Raw genomic sequence first — 18,743 nt, 5'->3', positions numbered from 1 at the left:
CTGACGCCTGCCATAAAGCACTTAATCAAGTTAATAAAAATTGATGGCTGGCACGCAAACAATTTGTATTTTAACTGCCACAAGGAAAGCGAGACAATGGCCTGGAGCAGCCATCCTTTAGATATTCGGAGATTATTGCAATTTTATGTCAATTTAAAATATGATGTAACATGAGAAGAACCAATCGTAATTGAGTAATGACAAGGCTATATGATAGATAGTAGAATCTTTATGCTGAGATTGCTTTTTGAGGGGTTTACAAAGCATTTTCAACATTATTTTATGACTTTTTATCCTTTTTAGGGCAAGCAAATTCTTGGAAAATTGAGTGATGGAACGGATCTTTTTGAGTAATTATTTTTATTATTTTTGGAATGGGAACCTTTTGGCCTATTTTCATTGATGCTACATGATTGATATTCTAATCTAAAGGTAATTTAATATTGTTATACTTTTTATTTTTATTTTACAGACTAAAATTCACTTCCATTAAATGCACAGCAGCAGTGGAGACTTACAGTCAATGGAGTTTGGGAGTATGTAAATATTTTATCATTTTTTCTTTCAATTAAAATATATTTGTATTTTTTTTATAAGCAGGTTTCATCTGGAGTTCATGAGCAGTAAGAGACGTGCAGATGTACAGAAAAATCACTAAAGTCTTCTCTCTAATATGGCAGTAATCATTTTGGACCTCCAATCGACAATCGCATGTTTCTGTTACCTCAAAACAATTGAGTGGAGTGATTCGACATTTATGGCCACGGATGTGCCCATTCAACAGATTGCAGTTGGATCCTCTTTGGACAAGAACAACATCTAATCAGATTGAGTGAGTGCGTGCAGACTTGATTTACGATTCATTTACGACTGCCAAGCAGGCATCGAATGAGTACGAGTATTTTCACGGCATGAAACATTTCCTTGATTGTGCAACCATTGTGCGGGAGTTATGTGTATGGCAATGGGAACTGTTGAATGCAATTACCATAAGTGATATTATATTCGCAACAGCTTTATGTCTGCTCCCGTAAATGGTTCGCCTCCCCCCACTAATTTCTAAGCAATGCGTGACTTATGATTATTTCACTTGAAGTGCGCGACAGGAGCGTGACACCATCCATTGACCTCATACTGAGAACAGAACCCTTCGTGAGTGATACGTGATTGGAAATAATTTAAGCTGTTCTCTGCACTGTTCTCTGTTCCGCTGCGTTATGCTGTGCTGTGCGGCTGTCTTGCCTATCAGCGCATGATAAACCAATTTGCGCAAATTTAAGATGAAAGAGAAGACAGGACCGCAGTGTCGCAATGCCAGAACAGGACACGACACGACACGACACGCACACATACCCGTACTCGCACTCGCATTCGCACTCGTTCGTATTCTCATGAAATGGAAGCATTTTCACAACTGTCATTGAAATGTCAACATAAATCTACTGACAGCAGGGGACAGCCAGAGAAGGGAAACCCCCGCCTGATTTCGCACGCTCACTCGCTCATCCCAGCCTTTGCTTGTGCCCCTGCCCCCTGGCTTTCTCTCTCTCTTCATCTCTCTCTCTAGCTGTGGCTACTCCCCTTTCCCCAGCGACTTTTGCGCGCTGCGTGACGTAAATGCTGATGAATATTTCTCATCTGTTGTCTGTGGTGGTTTCCCCGTCTGATGTGGGGCCATCGAGATAGCTCGCTGTTCGCTGCTCGCTGCTCGATGCTCGATGGCAGTGGGTGGTCGAGGGTATCCTTGCAGTTTTGTTATATGTCGTGGATTTCAGTTTCAGAGTTGGCTTCGGACCAGAAGCAGGATGCGGACGCAGAGTAGAACTCTCCTCATCCTACAGCGAAATGGGCTTGTCAGTTTTGATGAACTATCTTTGGGTGCTCGGCGCATGGCAACGTCCTCGTCCTTGTTCATTGCTAATGCTAATGCCTCTGACAGAGATCTATGTGCGGTCTGATTCATTCAAGTCGCACTCGCAGTCCCTGTCCTAGTCCTAGTCTCAGGAGCACCACAAGATGAGATCACGTACAACTGCGTCGACGCTGACTAGGACTCTTGTTTGGCTTATTAAATGTTTAGTTGTATGTATTTTGCAATTCCAGACAGTTTTCTGTTTGTCTTGTCCTGCCCATGCATTTAGCATTAATCTGGCTTAAATGTGATTAATGTCTGGCCCCATCCGACAAGACAGCCCAAGTCTGGAACAAGTTTCGGCTAAGCCTGGCTTAGCAAATGTAATCAATATGCACGCCCATTAACGTACAGTTTTCAATTAAAAGAGCAAGTTTTGTGGGACATATAGAGATTTTCTGGCTATGTAGGATTTAAATTAATTGGTTGAAGACAACAGAAAGTTTGGGGGGAGAGTTCTTCTTTAAACAGTTTTGATTTGTGATACTTGGCATTAGGAATTTTATAGCCACTGCTCTATAGAAATTGGAGCATTGCCAATGGAGAATATTAATCCATTCCATGCATAATGCATCCCTTTTGTTTTAGTGTAAATATTTCCACAAATGCGTAACGATTTCCGTCTTCAGAATGTTATCTTTAAACAATGAAACATAAGATATTGTCATTAATTAGTTTCCGAATATTTGTATAAAGAAAGAACACTATTAGCCACGGCAGGCAGTCTTCTAGAAGCATTGAGCGAGATGGCAAGATCTTGCTTGCTGGCAACTTCTTCGTTTTGCAGCTTTTAAACATGATACATATGTATATCTGTTTTGTCTATTGCAGATTTTCTAGAAACAATATTCAATAAATCCCTTGCCCCATGGCATTCATTAATACATTCACATACGCTTCAACCTCTGCTATCAAAGGAAATCCCTCTCTATGACACCCACTCCTGCTCCACCCTTCTGTGAATCGATGCCTAATTTAATATTCAATCATGGGAGAGCCTTCTTAATACCACCCTTGGCCAATGCCATCTTCGACAGCTTTATTACTCCATGATATTCGTGACATCGTTTCGTGGCAGTGAATGCCTGTTGGGTCTCATTGGTCCATGGAAACATTCATTAGCTGTTTGCTGAGGCCAGCGGGTTTGCTTTAAAGTTGATTGTTTGCCAGCTGCTGCAGCTGCTGCTGCTGCTGTGCACTTTGTGTGGTTTAATTAAAGCTCCGCAAGCGACACAACACCAGAAACACACACAGAGGCACACACGCACATGGGAGAGATGGCAGTCGACAGGCGGCAGCTGCCTTAAACCAAATTACACTAATTGGGTTACCATATGACAGGGCAATGCGTCGACTGTGACATTTGTTTGCCATGGCTTGCCAATGCTTGCATTATATCCTGGCATATCCACCTCCACAGACGCTGACGCGACACCCACATTGCCCCATATGAGTGTGCGGCGAGGCGTGCCATAAGCCCAGTCGCCAGCAAGTCCTTCGCTTTCTCCCCCTGCTGGTAATAAGCTGCAAAATGATTTTCCGCATGCCGGCTGCTTTGACAGCTGAAATAACACCCCCCCAACACATGGCCTCCAAGGCGGAGTGCAGAAATGTCGTCTCAAAAGGGGGGAGCTAAGATCGTGTGTGTGTGCGAAACAGGCCAGGCAGAAACTTTAATTTATTTGAGTGAATTCTTCATGTCTTGCAGTTTAAACATTTTCCGGCGGTTCAAAGGACAACTGCTTGCTGGTCACCCCTGGCCCACCCGTTGGTGCTTGTAGCCCCTCCAGTATGCGATTGAGTGCCTCCGAGCCGAGTGTATACTCCTGTCTATTGGCATTATTGTGCATGGCAGCGATGTACACACTGCTGCGATCCAGAGTCCAATTATCTTTGCTGCTGAACAATCGCTGCAGCGCAGCACTGACCAACTCCGAGCCGAGCGCAGGCGGTTCGATCATGTCCGAGTGGTCCAATGGTTTGCTGCCAGCCCGCTGCGCCGACTCCTCTTCGTTTGCCAAGTCCAAGCAGTCGATGGCCGCTGTGTTTATCATGCTGACAGTCCTGGGCACTGTCTCCTTATCGTTCGCGACAGGACAGTGGCGCCACACGTTCGTGACCGCCGCCACACCCATGGCACAGGACACCAACCACTGAGCAAATGTATTCAAGGCCATTTTATTTGATTTTGTTTGATCTGTTTAAAATATAAATTTTAAAAGGTAATTTCGGATTCAAATGAAACTTCAAATTTGATTGGCAACCTGCTTACTGACAAAAGCTGCCTCACAGCCGACAATAACTCAGTTGACAGTGTGCTGTAAGGCGCACATTTAGGTGCTGTTAACTTTATCGCCTCTTTGATGAAAATAATATTTAGTGCCTCTGTTCAGAATCTATTAAATTTAAATTTTAAGGGTAGCTAAGCTTATCTTTTTCGAATGGCACTCTCGCAACCTTCCCCACGTGGGTTAACTTCGTGTTTTTCCTCGGTATATTTGCAGCATATTTTATTTTAAGAAGTTTTTTTGGTATATTTTTGAGGGTAGTGAGGTATATTTTATCCACAAATCGTCACACTGCACTTTGTTTTGATTTTTTATTAAGTTTTTTTTCTTATAAACAGCAGCGTAAAATGCTGCCGGGCGTGGGTGTATTCGGAACGGGCGAAATAGCCAATGTCCTGGTGCCCCTGCTGCGCGAGAAGGGCTTCGAGGTGCGTGCCATCTGGGGGCGCACCCTGAAAGAAGCCAAAGAGACGGCCACCGCACAAAATGTCTCGTTCCACACGAACGTCATCGATGACGTTCTACTGCGAAAGGACGTCGACTTGGTGTTCATCGTGTGCCAGCCCTTTCTGCACGCGGAGATCTCTGTGAAGGCTCTGGGCATTGGGAAGCACGTGGTGTGCGACAAGCCCGCGGGACTGCATCAGCAAGATGCCCTGAAAATGGTGCGTGCGTCGCAGTACTATCCCACACTGATATCGCTGGTGAATCATCCGCTGCGCTTTCTGCCGGCCTTCACGCACATGCGGCGCTGTCTGCAGGAGGAGCTGATTGGGCCGCTGCCCGAGGTGGTGCTGATGGATGTGCGCGTCCAAATGGGCACGCTCTTCCCGGAGAAATACAACTGGATGTGCGATGCCCAAATGGGTGGTGGAGCCCTCAATCTGGTTGGCAGCGTCGTGGATCTGGTCACGTTTCTACTGCAGCAGCAGGCGGTGCGGGTGCATGGCGTCCTCAGAGCATACACGAAGACGACGCCGGCCATCAATGGCATTCGGCAGATTACGGCCCCGGACTTTTGCAACTTTCAAATGGAGCTGGCCAGCGGCACCCTTGTCACGGTCGCACTGCACAGCCACACGGTACCGGCCAAGGCCTTCTCACAAGAGGTGCTCGTCTATGGCAGCAAGGGACACCTCGTGGTTCGCGGCGGAGATCTGTTCGTGCTGAAGGAGGGCCAGCCCAAGGAGGAGGCTGTCTATGTGGATGTACAGGATCTGCATTTCTCCACAAACAACTCGCTGCTGCCTCGTCCCTACATCAAGGGTCTCTGCAAGATGGTGGGCGCACTCAAAGAAGCCTTTGGCAGCAAGGAGTCTTCGTGGGTGAAGGCGCCCGTCTCCACGGCGGCAACCTTCGAGGATGGCCTCTACGTGCAGGCCGTTGTGGAGGCCATACGCAAATCCAACGAATCCCGGCAGTGGCAGCGCGTTCAGCTCTCCACGGATGCGCCCCTCAATCATGATCAGATCATTCGATATGCACGCATGTCCACCATGTAGAGCGGGATCTGTGCAATCTCCATTAAATCACTAATATATATTCATATATATTTTATGTGTGTAGTCCTTAAGCATTTACCTGATTGGGGGATACATTCCCTCATCGCATCCATCAATGTATTGTATTTAACTTATTTTCTTTGGCATTTACATTTTGCTACTAATAAAATAATTGTATTTAGTTTATTAGACTCTTAAATAGAGAACTCTCTTTGGATATGCGTAGTATTAATATAAGATAAATATAGTTTGTTTCTTTGTGTAAATGTTTCAACAATTTTGATTATTCGTATAGCTTGGAAACCTGTATGGGGTTTTGGTCTTCAGTTCTTTGTTATTTTTGTTCATTTCTGCTTACACCTAGATGGTAATATTTTATAGTTTTCAATAGACATCCATTTATGAAATAATTTTCTAATACATTTATCAAAAGAAAAGTTTAGTTTTGAGGTACTTTCAGTCAGAATAGTCTTAATTCAAAGACCTGTTCTGATTTTCCTGTAATATTTATATTGTTCATGGCTTAAATATTATATTCCTTTATATTTATATTCCATCATAAAGTTGCTTCCTTTTGTACTTCAAAATTCCAATCTGCAGGAACAATTATTCATTCTTAGGAGAAATAAATTTCTTTTAAAGAAACCTTTTCATAGAGTTTCCCAGTATTTCTATATTCCCAAAATCCCAAAACAAAATCAAATAGAAAATCAAAAAAAATTATATATCAAATTTACCAAAATATTTTTATTTAAGAAACTAAAACAAATCAAAACATAAACTAAAAGATTTGCTATACATAAAAGACATACGAATTTCGATCAATCATCATTAGCCGGCTTAAACACACAATTCGAACTTAGGAGTTAAATCTAAAACTAATCACTAAAAGAGACAAAACAAAAATGTTGATCACAAAATGTATCTTTGTTGTGCGGAACCTTACGAGCTTAGATGATGATATTTAAGACATTTGGCATAGCCCGGATCCCTAGGATCTGCTAAGAATCCCAGCTCGGTTAATGAGGAGTTTTCGGATGAAAGTAAATTGTAGGAAAATGGCAAGTTTTGATTGCAATAATGGAAACTGGGCGATTGATTGGATTGTTTATGGGTAATTTTCGTTGATTTGTTTTGTTTTTTTGGTATTCAGCACTTAACTGGAATAAGCTACCCTAAAGCCTTCTTGCATACAATATTTCAAAGAATATTTAAATAAATAATTAAGCTAGCTGTAACATCATCGATTGGGTCGATCAGTATAAAAAAACAAGCCAAGAAATCGCACACGAAATACGTAAACTCAAGACTCGACTAAAGATAGAAACAGAGAGTTGTTGATAGACACACCCAACTATGTACATAAGGAATAAAACGTAGACTTAAGAACGTACACGTAGACGAAGTAAAACCTAGTGTGTATAGGACTAGCTCCTATCGTTTGTTCAGCTTGTGCCAGAGCGTGAGGATGGTCAGGACATGCATCACACCGATGACGATGCCCATCAGCAGCAGACAGTCGGACATGTGCACATCCGAGATCATCATGTACTTGAGAAACACTTTGGGACTCCTGAAATGACAGTACATCGTATTCTCTGGGCACTCGAGGAAAGCGCGATCCATGCCATAGATGGCATTCAGTGCACCATGGAATCCAGCCCGGAAATAACTCAAATGCCACATCCAACGGAAGAGCGGTGTAATGTCAATGTATCGCGTACAAAAGCCAAAAACGGAGAACATCACCGCCAGTATGGGTCCCAGAAACACGGCAAGCTATGGCATTTAGAAAAATTAATCAATTAACTTTAGTTGTGATTAATGTTAAGGTGTGTTTAACCCACCTTTGTTGGCAGTGTGGCTCCCACGAAGAAGCCCCAGGCCTGGGCACTCAACGACGCCATAATTCCCAGCAGCATAAAGTAGTAAATGCGAAAAGACTCGACACTGTCATTGCCCGTCAAATGTACACTGATGATGATGTACAGGGCGGTGCAGAGGCTCTGTAAGATGTAATAATATGTAGGAGAAGGTTAAGCAAGGGAAGTGGAAGAGATTATCACTTAATGTGAGTTCGAAATGGTAATCTTTTAATAGTTAAAAAATCTCTTCCCAACTCGTAATTTTTAAGGCATGACTAAACTAATGCCTGTTTGATTTGATTCGATCAGAACCAATTGAGAACTCAAGTGGTGAATGCTTTGATTACTCATTCTCGAGCGATGCTCAAGATTCTCTCGTTCCAGCAATCCATTAAGTATAACGAAAGCAATTCTTTTCAAAACGAATCAACAGCACGTGGAAATTTCACTCGCTCGCTGAACGAACAATCGTTTCGGTGGGAATTGCTGGTAGCGAAATTGTCAGTGGGGTCCAGTCCACGGGGCTGGCCACTTACTCGAGTCTGTCACGCAAAACAAACCTGAAAATCAGCGATTTCACGTCGCTAATTCGACTTAATGACCGAACCAGCAATTCATTAAACAAAAGCCCACCACTAACTATGATTGTTAAACATTAAATAATGATTGATGATGTCCATCATGGCTGATGGGTGATGCGGGTGGGAATCACCTACCTGAAAGGGTATCTCGAAGGAGATCAGCGATAGGAAGTACGGCCCGAAGCTTGTACCAGCGATTAAAGTGCTCCCTTGTCAGCATGTCAATTTCCAGCGGAACTGCAAATAAAATTTAATTAAGAAATGTTATTAAATTCGATATTTGCCCGAAGGTGACAATATACGTTCATGTGTGCATGTACCTATGTAGGTCAGGTCAGTAAACCGAAACCGGTAAAGATCTTAACTCGTATCCCATCCCATTCCCCTTATCCCTTTGATCTCCCGCTCTCTGCCACTCTCTCGTAAGAGATCCCCCAATCCCTGACATGGACTCATTTATTTAAAAAAATGCATTGAGAATCGTTCATACAATTATTCCGGTTTTATTATACAATAGCCATAGCCCCCCCAAGCTTGTGTCGCTTGTCCATAAGCTTATCGTCTGGTACTTTATGATTATTTACTTTTTAGGCTTCAGGATTGTTTTTTTTGTCGAATTTTTAAAGGTGAGAAACTCATTTGGGGGATAATTTACATGGAAATTATAAATGACAAAGTGGTTCGACGTTTAGACATTTCAGCTGGTCGGAGATCTGCGACCTTGTGGAGGAGGTTAATGTGCGAATATAATTGTAGGCATATTTCTTTTTTCAAACAGAGTTTCTAGGACCGAAAGAGACACTCCCAGTGGTAAAGAAACAAATTCTAATTAATTTCCTTATGTCAAATTTAATCGATTTTAAAGCTTAATGATTTGTTTGACTATCCGCTACTAGTATTTATTGCAGAACCAGTTGCCGCTTGTCGCTTGTGCTTTTTACTGAATATTTATGCATATTAATTTGATATATTAATCCCTTATAAATTGTATGATATTCATTTTGGATAATTATTTTCCTGTTCCCAAGTTGCATTTCCACTCCACGCTTCCCCTCCTCCATTGATGTCTTCATTATTCGTCTATTTATATGTACATATTCATAAGTTCTTCAGTTTTGCCAATTCTCTGGTAGAAGCCATAAAATTCGGTCATATCTTCGCACATTGATCTCCAGACTTGAGCCGACTAATGATCAACTATCTTGTCCTCTAATCTTTGCTCTTTTTGCCACTTTAAATTCGGCAAAGTTTTGGTGCCAATGTTAAGACAAATTTATTCGTGTACAAGTATTGGCCAATCCGCATTCCGCAAAAATTCAAGTAATAGATACATACATAAATATGGCTGTTGACAATCACATAGAATTGCCGAAAAACAACAACTAGAGAGACAAAGCCAAAGCCAAAAGGTGGCCAAGATAAATAGCCATTGCACAAGAGACCAACCCAGAGAACTGCCTCAGCAGCCTCAACCGCAGCTGCAGTTTCGACCAAATTTGGGGACAACATTTTGCATACATTTTGTTGGCCACAAGAATCATTGACTGGCAAATATTAGCCGAAAATGGGAAAGTCTCTGTCTGAGGCTGAGGCTAAGGCTGCAAGCCAGTGGCTACCGCTGAAACACACGATATACTTGAACAGACATTCACAATCCCCCATTACAATACTTACATGTCAAGACCACAGCCATTTTGCCCGTGTAGACCAAGAGCAGTGTCGAGCCGTACAGATAGACGTAATTGCCCAGCACGCTCTGTGCATTGTTGCCCACATTCAGGTAGAGATAGCCAAACACAACGCCAATGAAAATGTGCGAAAAGATTCGGGCCAGCAGCAGAAACTGAAAAAGATAAAAGACGTTACATTAGAGATACATTCATATGGAGGCAGAGCAGAAAAACAAAACAAAAATCCGAAAGAATAATGTTAGAACATTAAAGTCGTGTTAGAGCGACTAAATGGTACCCGGGAAACAGATTCCTAGTGCCAAATTCGACAGAAAGTTCTTCTTCTAGTTCTTAAAGTCCTTCATTCCATTATTAATCTTTCTTCCGTAAATTGTCCGTCGTTTCTGCCTGCAATCATCCTATAACAATCTTTGGTTCAACATCCCAATTACACAACATTCCCAATCTCCAACTGCACAGATCACTGGGTATGCACAGAAGCACTCGTGCAGTCCCAGTTGGTCATTAGAACACGCTAAAAACCGAAATCTATGTGAAGGTTAGAGTTGTGGAATAGCTCGTTGGAGCTATGGCGCGGTTGAGTGGTTCTCTGCTGCTGCTGGGACAACTTGAGAACTTTTCAATCGTCGGTCTTTGGTGTGTTCGGCCGGGGTGTTTGACAAGTCAATAGCGAATTGGCAAGGTGCTAAAACATACACTCAGAGCGAAATTGCAGTGTATGCACATCGGTCTTAATCATTTTGTGCAGCGGTCGCGAGGGGCTGCAGGCAGCAAACAAAATTATGGCCGGATGCTAATGCTAATTATTCATTAAACAATTTCACATTTAAAACAAATGTCATGTGCTAATTGCTCACATTCAGATGATAAACGTCATCCATCAATCTTGTGGGAATCGCTTTTAGACGATGCCGATGTTGATGCCGATGCCTCTAGCGCGGTAATTGATTCATTTGCCATGGTAAATATTTAAACTTGTGCCCTCACTCAATATTTATCACACCTGCCATACAATAAGCGCAAATGGGCAAAGAAATAAAACTAAACGAGCTCTCAACTTTGACATATAATGGGTAAATAATTCTAATTAGGCATAGGTATAGGGCATTTGATTTTATGAGATTTATTCAGATGAATCTGATGTGGGTCCCATCTGTTGATTGGTTTCCTGGGAATAAACTCTCAAGGGTTTCAGTTGAACACAATTTTTTGGTAAATACTTTTGGTGGAGTAATCAAATTAAGGAGAATATTTCAAGCGCATTTATGAAGAAATAAATCACACAGAAGCCATGAAGCACACTATAATTGTGCGCACCTAGGGCAATACAAATTATTAGTTATTATATGAACATAAGGCCATGAAGAGCCTTTAGAAACCCTCAGCAATTATCTCCTTGTGCCAGCCATTAAGTCTATGGATCAAATCACTTGAGACCGCAGACATTAAAGTCACACATAAATCTTAATTTTTTTGTGTTTAGTTTTCCTTTTTTTTTTGGGTCAAAATACGAAAGCGAAAATGGAAGCAAGACAACTGACAATTAAATGAAATGAAATTATAAAGTAAAGCAACAATAATTACCCCTAAAAATATGGGAAACAAAAAAATTAAATAAAAGTAAAAACCAGACATTAAGACTGTGCAGTTAGAAATTACACTGAAAACGAGATCGGAACTGGATTTGTCTTAAATTTCGAGGACAAATTACCAAATCAAAGTGACAGGCCATCCAGGCCAAGCCCTAAAAACCGGCTTATGAAAGTAATGGCTATCCATATTTTATATAATTCATTTTAATTTGTGCATTCAAGTATAACTCACGTAGTTGCGACGGGCACAGATCAAGATGCGTTGCATCAGGAGCACATATTGCATGAGGAACGAGGCCGAGCTGGTGGCATTCGACGGCTTGGCAAGCTCTTTGACGGTCGCTTTGACATTGGCGAGTGGCAGCTGCTGCTGTTGCTGATTCTCCGATTGCTCTTGATCCACCAACTCCAGCTCCGTGGAGCCACTTAGTGCCTTGATCTCCTCCAGCGCCAGTTCCTGCTGTGCCGGTTTCACATAATCGTAGCTGGAGAATTGCGCCAGCGCAACTGTTGGCAGCAATTGACTCGAAGTGCTCAACTCTTTGGCTCCAATGTTGTCTGCAATTAGGGTGGAGAAAACCCAGAGGGGATTAGAGAAAGTTTAGGCTGAAGTTTAGAGATCTAACAAAGATCATACTAAAGCTGGAAAAATAGCTTTTCTTAGCGTTAACATTTGAAAGAAATTAGCGTTAAGTGTACTAGAAAAATATGAACTTTACAGGAGCTTGTTTTATCGAGTGTCACGAGTCTAACACGAGATCTTTCGCTTGATTTCAGTTTAATTTCCCTAAAAGTTCCCAAGCACAACGCTCTATTCAAGTCACAGCTGAAGACAACTATATGGCCCTTTAGATAGGCAAATATTAATGGAAATCTGTTTGTAAATTCAAAGTGTAACTCCAACTTTGAACGAATAAATCTCCCCCCAAATCTCCTCAAGAAATTCATACAAAAGAAACTCTTACCTTTTATTGTTGCCATGAGCCGTGAGACATCCGTACTGCTCATATAACGATATCGATCAACATCCTCGTAATACTTTTTATTCGCCGCATGAATCAATTCATTCAGATCACGTTGATGCTCGCCGACGGCCACCTCCAGCACTGGATACAACATACAAATGAGTTTTATATATATAATATGTGCATATAGATTGAAGATCTGCATAGATTGGTGAGATCTTTATAGATGTCTACTTACGATAATCAGCTGGATTGTGATAGCTGGGACAGACGAGCTGCTGTTCGGCAAGGAACGGCACCAGCTCTCGCACTGGGCCCTGGTACATGCAGTGGCCATCGACCACCGTATAGAGTTTGTCAAACATCTCAAAGATCAAAGCACTGGGCTGATGAATGGTGCAAACAATGGTGTGGCCCTGGGAGGCGAGTTTCTTCAGCAGCGCCACGCAAGAACTGCACGACGAGCTGTCTAGACCACTAAAAATGAGAGAAAACAAATTACACTTTAAGTATGGTATGACCCAACAGCATTTAATGGCTGTACACCTAACCTATGGCAGTAAATTTGGCGCAACTTGGCGACTCATTAAACCGAATTATGGCGTGAGAGAACAGAACCCATAAAACCCAAAGAAAGACATTAAGAAATTGCACAATTTCTTACTTTTTATGGTTGTGCATGAATGAGAGATTGTTGTTTGAACTTGATTTGATTTGATGAAAGTACAAAACTCGTTTTTTTGTGTACACAAAAACCCATTAACCATTGCAAGTCGAGCGGCAAGCCAGCCTGATTGGCATTACAAAGGTTTGAGGTGTTTGAGGAGTACGTAAAAGCAATATAATTTATTGATCCGCATCAGGCGAGACAATATAACATCTATCTGTAGCTGTGCGGCACTCTGTGGCTCTGTGGATCGATTAAAACTGGTCCCTCCCCGCAGTGTTGAAGCCATTAACGATGAAATGTTAGACCGAGTCTGCCCTTTAGTTGATGATTTATATACAATAACAAGTCGATAAGATCAGTGCACCATATTACAAACATGTGGAAATCTGATTGCTTGCCACAGCAATTTTCATTATGAAAATCGACATCGATTTTACAGTTCAAAGTTTTCCATTCCCTTCAGAAATTATTTGCACAGTCAGGGAATGATTTGAAAGTTTCTTTTTGGAGAACGAAAATTTAGAGAGTCATAAGAGCACATTAAATGGTAGAATTAATTGGACTAAGTCTCTGTCTAGACGCTGGAGGGAAAGGCTAAAAATAGTTTATGTCCCCATCCAAAGAGGGACTTTGGCAACAGCTCGCAACAAAGTAAGTTTCAGTTGGACTTTTTTCCACTTAAAAGTATTAAAAATAAAGACTCTTGATTCTTGCTGACTGAGAGTGAACCCGGATCTATCGTTCTACAGTCCAGACTTCTGGACTCCGCGCTGAGAAAGGTTTTTGGAAATAATTGAATCCAACGTGCATGCCCTTTGAGAGATTTCTAGTTTCTGAATGGAGCGCATTTTTGCTTTTAATTATTCCAATCAAATTGAATTAAAACATTCATTACAACTCAATCAATTGTGGAGCTGTCAAACAAACTATTAATTGTGGACTTAACTGTCACTTAATCCAATAATTGTAGGATTGATAAACTCATCCGACAGTAGATATTCAGCAATCGGTTCTAAATAATTAAACAGCTTAAACGTTTGCCAGTTCTTCCTGCTCAATGAACCCAATCGATCAAAACAAAAACTACATAACTATATAGAACAAAACATGTATAAAAATAATATAAATATATGTACGTTTGTATATAGAAAACAGATAAGCCAGAAGCAATATAGACACACAGGCAAACTTGACTTGTGGGTCAGCCATTGGTTTTTTTTTTTGCTGAATTTCCGCTAATATGTGTACACATAGGAAACTTCAGAATCAGTACAGAGTATCATCCGTGCTTCATCAGATGGTGATCATTATCATGGCTACTCTAATTACATAAATGTACCCTTATTTATTAAATGTACATATATTTATGTACTACTACTCACGTCGTTGGCTCATCCAGATAGAGCACTGGAGGATTACTTATCAGCTCCAGGGCAATGGCGAGACGTTTCTTCTGTCCACCCGAAAGCTTTGCCGTATGCACATTATAACGATGTTCCAGGCCCAACAGCGATAAGATGTGTTTAATCTGAGATAAAATAAAAATAGATGCGCAAAACTAGACATTAGATAACATTTGGATGGAGATTTTTCTGCTTTTACTCACCAAATCCAATTTGTAGGCCTTGCTGACCTTAAAACCAAGTTTAAGATGTGCAGCCAGGAGCATTATTTCGCCAACCATTAACTGGGGACGCAACAGATCATCCTGATGGATGTAGCACAACAATTGACGGAATCTCTCGGAACTGGGAGCCATGGGCTTGTCGTTCACTCGTATATTGCCAGACACCCCAGTGGCACTGTCAGAGAAATGAGTGGAAGAAATCACAAATGAAAATCAGCAAAAATACAAGCAATTAAAATAATTATTATAATAATGTTAACGAGCTCACGAGTCCACGAGCCTTCAAAAAACCAAACACAAAATAAATATCTCCGTACATGTCTGGGCACAGAGGCTGAGCGGCACTACTCTGAACTCGAAACGAGCCGAACTTAAAATAAATGTATATGCCTCGTACACGTTTCAAGTTCATAGTTTACTGACCGATAACGTTTAGCAATGAAAAGCTGTGGAAACGCCTCGTCTTGCCACTGGCGGTGGCTCTTTTGCCACGCCAACAGCCACATTACTTTAATTATGATACCAGACTAAGTACTCGTAATTACAGACACAATCCACAACTGAGACTCGATTCGAATCGATTCGAGCAATTTCCCTTTCGACACGTGCATCATTTCTTATTTATTAATTATAGAGCTAAAATTGCTAAATGCTGTAATAGCTGTCATTTGGCCATCAAAAATATAGAAAGATTATATTCAGATTTCAGATTTCCTTTCAGTTGCGTCAGCGGAGGGTCGCTTCCATTCCTTCAATGTACAGCGTATGAATCACTCATCCGAGTGCATTCGGTTCGGTCTGAAGTTCTACTTATGCAATGGGCACTTGAACTGTTTTGTCAGCCGATGTCTCGACTGGGAGGGACAGAGAGAAGTAATGCGATTATGTCCGGGATGGGAGGCCAAGCTTAATGCTGCATAGCATTTTATTCAAAAATAAAACTGAGATTGTTAATCACTTTGAGAAGTGCAGACCATGAAAATAGTAATAGTAGTTCATATAATATCTGCATAATTTTAGAGGATGGTATAAGCATTTAGTTATTTTCTTGTGTTTGTTCCTTCTCGCATTTTACATCCAAACCTCTCACGTGACGCAAACGACTGTGTACGCGTGACCCAGTGGAGCTGTGGTATTTTATTCCTCAAACCTAAGGCAATAATCGCTTGCTTATCTAGTAGCTTGAATTAAGTATCAGCCCATTAGGGACCACTTAAAATGCCGCCCCTTCTGTATATCCTATGGCCATACACTCGTACATACATATTCATAATCAATCGTGCTACCATACAAGCCAGAGCAATTTGCTCGGCATTGCTGACATCTGAACAATGTGTTGATTGATGGAACGAACGAATGCAGCGTCTGCGCTTTATATTCGTTATACTCGTACGATATGAACAACGTGTAATTAAATCGACGGAAACCTGATTGCATATTCAGTGATACATCACTCACAGCTCTGAGCAGCAGTAAGAAAATTGAATTTTCAAGTTCAAGTGCGAGTGTGAGGGAAACACTTACCAGAAGCCAGACATGACATTCAACAGAGTGCTCTTGCCCGCCCCCGAGGGACCCATGATGGCTGTCAATTCTCCCGAACGAAAGCTGCCATTCAGACCATGAAGAATTTCCTTGGCGACTGTAAATAAATAATACCACAATCAGCTATCTTGGTTGGCACATGATTCCTAAAGAAAACTCACCAAATTTTCTTTCTGGAAATGAAAACTTTTTCACTTGATATCGCACATCGGAAAACTCAATATCTACTGGCTCACAATGATCGAAATTGGCATGCGTCATGCCCTCATGAAAGTTGGGCCTCTGGAACACATTCAAATTGTTGTTCACCTTCTCTGCCAGGGCATCCGATCCCCGAGACGATGTGGACGATGTCTCATCGATGGATAGGTCTGAGCTGGCGGCTGTGTTGTAACAATTGATGCCCAGGCAGCCACTGTCGTGGTGTTTGCCTTGTAGGTGCGCCTTGTGTGTGCTGGCACCGGAGGTGCTGCTGGCATCACTGCTTGCCCCACCGCCACAGCAGGCGGCATCTGAGGGTTTGAAGTCTGGCAAGAGTGTCATATTTATGTGATGCTTCGGGAGAGGATCTAAAGCTCTGAAAAGGAAAGAAAATAGAGAGTTATAGAAGGATTTTTAATTGGATTTTAGGGAAGATCGTGAACTTTGACTTTCCACCTTCCAAAGTTTTTCTTATAGTTCAACCCATTTAATATCTGATTCATTCCATTTATATAACATCCGATGTCTTTCCACATTTTCATTCCATTTGTGGAGTTCCAAAGATCAACAACCAAGTGATGAACTTCACATCTGTATCATCTCACCCCATAAATTATTGTACAATTTTCCACACTCCAATATTATTGCTTTAAGCAATCATTCCATTTCCCAGATTATAATACAGATGATTTAAGTATCGCCTTAGGATAATAATAGTCAGAAAACCTAACAATCTGTTGGCGCTCGTTAGCTGGGGCGTTATTTTCTTTCAAAACAAAAAATAGATTGCGAATTGTACATACTTATTTTTGTGGGCGTTCCCTCGTTTAGATTTCACAATTTAGAGCTCGTGACACTTTATTAACTCTACAAATATATATGTACATATATCTCTCTGCTGCGACAGATGCGTCATTTAATCATTGTACATATAATTAATTGCTTTGTTTTATACGAACAAAGAAAGTTATTGTAATGTGAGGATTCTGTGAGTGGTGTGGAAACGAATATTCATAAAATATTGTTTTAATAAGAGAACTCTGTCCACAATATTTTGTGGAATTTCAAGATGGCTAGACAGACTTTTCTCTATACGTCAACGATACTCAATCTGATGGATAGACAATCCTCTGTGGATTTTGAGTGTAATGCACAGACAGCAGTCGCTGTACTTTCAATCTGCTGGATGGATATGATGGACAGACACCATTTCTATAAAATTTCAAGCCCTTTTCCATTCTGATGGATGGCCACACCCCAAAAGACTTTAAGTCAGTGGATCTCTTATCTAGAAAGAACTCCTCTTCCATTCTAAATGTAATTTATGCGCAGACTTTTTTTGGTCTATCGGTAAACATTTATCAGCCGACTACCCAAAAATGTTCTCTCCCTGTAACCAAAACTCAAATATGTATTTCTGCTTTGTCATTTTGTATAAATTCTTTTTGTGGTCAAGGGATGACTGGACACAATGCAAATGTAGTGAAATTCGTGGCTTAAAATCTTACTTGTATCATTTCTGGAATTAGTTTTATATAAACCCATAAAAGTTCTGATACAAATAAGGTAAATATTTGTCAATTTAGCTGTTGAATATTAATTAGGACGGCGACAGATATACGGTTGTTTGTTGTCCGATTAGCTAAGGTCTGTTAATTTGTCAAAACCTTGACATAGGTCAGGTTCGAGGCTTACGCTCAAACAAATTAAGTAAACAAAAACTTGGCAATACTAAATAAAGAAATGCTCTAAAACTTTGTTTGTGTGTTTAAAGTCTGACAAATTTTGTTTAATACTGGGATACTGGTACTTTTAGAGCACAAGAAAAGAAAATGGAAAATTTGTTGCCAGAAAAGAAAACTATCAGAAAATAGTGTAGGAAATGGATTGGCCTAATGGAAAAGTAAACAAGAAAGTGGTGGAAAACATGTAATTGTATCTGAAGAACTAGAGGAAAAAACCATCCCAAATTCGTGTAAGATAAATATTTTCCATTAAATATCATATTTCCAGTAGTATTTTTTTATTAAGAAAAGGCCTTCGAAGTGTCATTCAACCAAAGATCTAGGCTACACCGCCGATAAGTCTGTCCACAAAACTACGCCAATTACCGCCACAGAATGCTTTAAAGTCGTTTTACATCTTTTACAGCATTTCTCACTATGCTCGCATGTCTCTTTTTTTGCCAAGTTTAGATATTTTTTTGTGTTGATGTTTGCCAAACAACTCCACGAGTGGTTAAACTGATATTGACTTTGATGTAAGGAGGTTGGTGTCTGGCGGGCCGGCTGCCCCTCAGTAGTA

At 41.0% G+C, this 18,743-nt stretch overlaps 3 protein-coding genes across 3 annotated transcripts; 1 reads left to right on the top strand and 2 right to left on the bottom strand.

The window, feature by feature from the left end:
- Positions 1-3,567: 3,567 nt before the first annotated feature.
- On the bottom strand, positions 3,568-4,129 carry LOC117901933. The gene has a single exon (XM_034812901.1). The coding sequence runs from the start codon at positions 4,087-4,089 to the stop codon at positions 3,622-3,624; it is 468 nt and encodes a 155-aa protein (XP_034668792.1). The 5' UTR covers positions 4,090-4,129; the 3' UTR covers positions 3,568-3,621.
- A 357-nt stretch (positions 4,130-4,486) lies between these two features.
- On the top strand, positions 4,487-5,907 carry LOC117901928 (glucose-fructose oxidoreductase domain-containing protein 1). The gene has a single exon (XM_034812897.1). It carries the CDS (start codon positions 4,548-4,550, stop codon positions 5,700-5,702), a length of 1,155 nt encoding a protein of 384 aa, XP_034668788.1. The 5' UTR covers positions 4,487-4,547; the 3' UTR covers positions 5,703-5,907.
- A 918-nt stretch (positions 5,908-6,825) lies between these two features.
- Positions 6,826-16,781, bottom strand: LOC117901926 (ATP-binding cassette sub-family G member 4). Its single transcript, XM_034812895.1, is given in 12 exon segments — positions 6,826-7,481; positions 7,550-7,708; positions 8,284-8,328; positions 8,330-8,385; positions 9,823-9,991; positions 11,664-11,989; positions 12,397-12,537; positions 12,635-12,873; positions 14,449-14,594; positions 14,673-14,868; positions 16,218-16,335; positions 16,400-16,781. Coding segments are annotated over 12 exon segments (2,322 nt in total). The 3' UTR covers positions 6,826-7,136.
- Positions 16,782-18,743: the final 1,962 nt, after the last annotated feature.

Source organism: Drosophila subobscura, chromosome U (genome assembly GCF_008121235.1).
Source record: "Drosophila subobscura isolate 14011-0131.10 chromosome U, UCBerk_Dsub_1.0, whole genome shotgun sequence".
NCBI lineage: Eukaryota > Metazoa > Arthropoda > Insecta > Diptera > Drosophilidae > Drosophila > Drosophila subobscura.
Note: the sequence above shows the minus strand (reverse complement) of the source record. Positions and strands in the feature narration are given on the sequence as shown.

Excerpts from the sequence above, each read along its gene's own strand:
- LOC117901933 (XM_034812901.1), bottom strand. The coding sequence starts at position 4,089 with ATGGCCTTGAATACATTTGCTCAGTGGTTGGTGTCCTGTGCCATGGGT.
- LOC117901928 (XM_034812897.1), top strand. The coding sequence starts at position 4,548 with ATGCTGCCGGGCGTGGGTGTATTCGGAACGGGCGAAATAGCCAATGTC.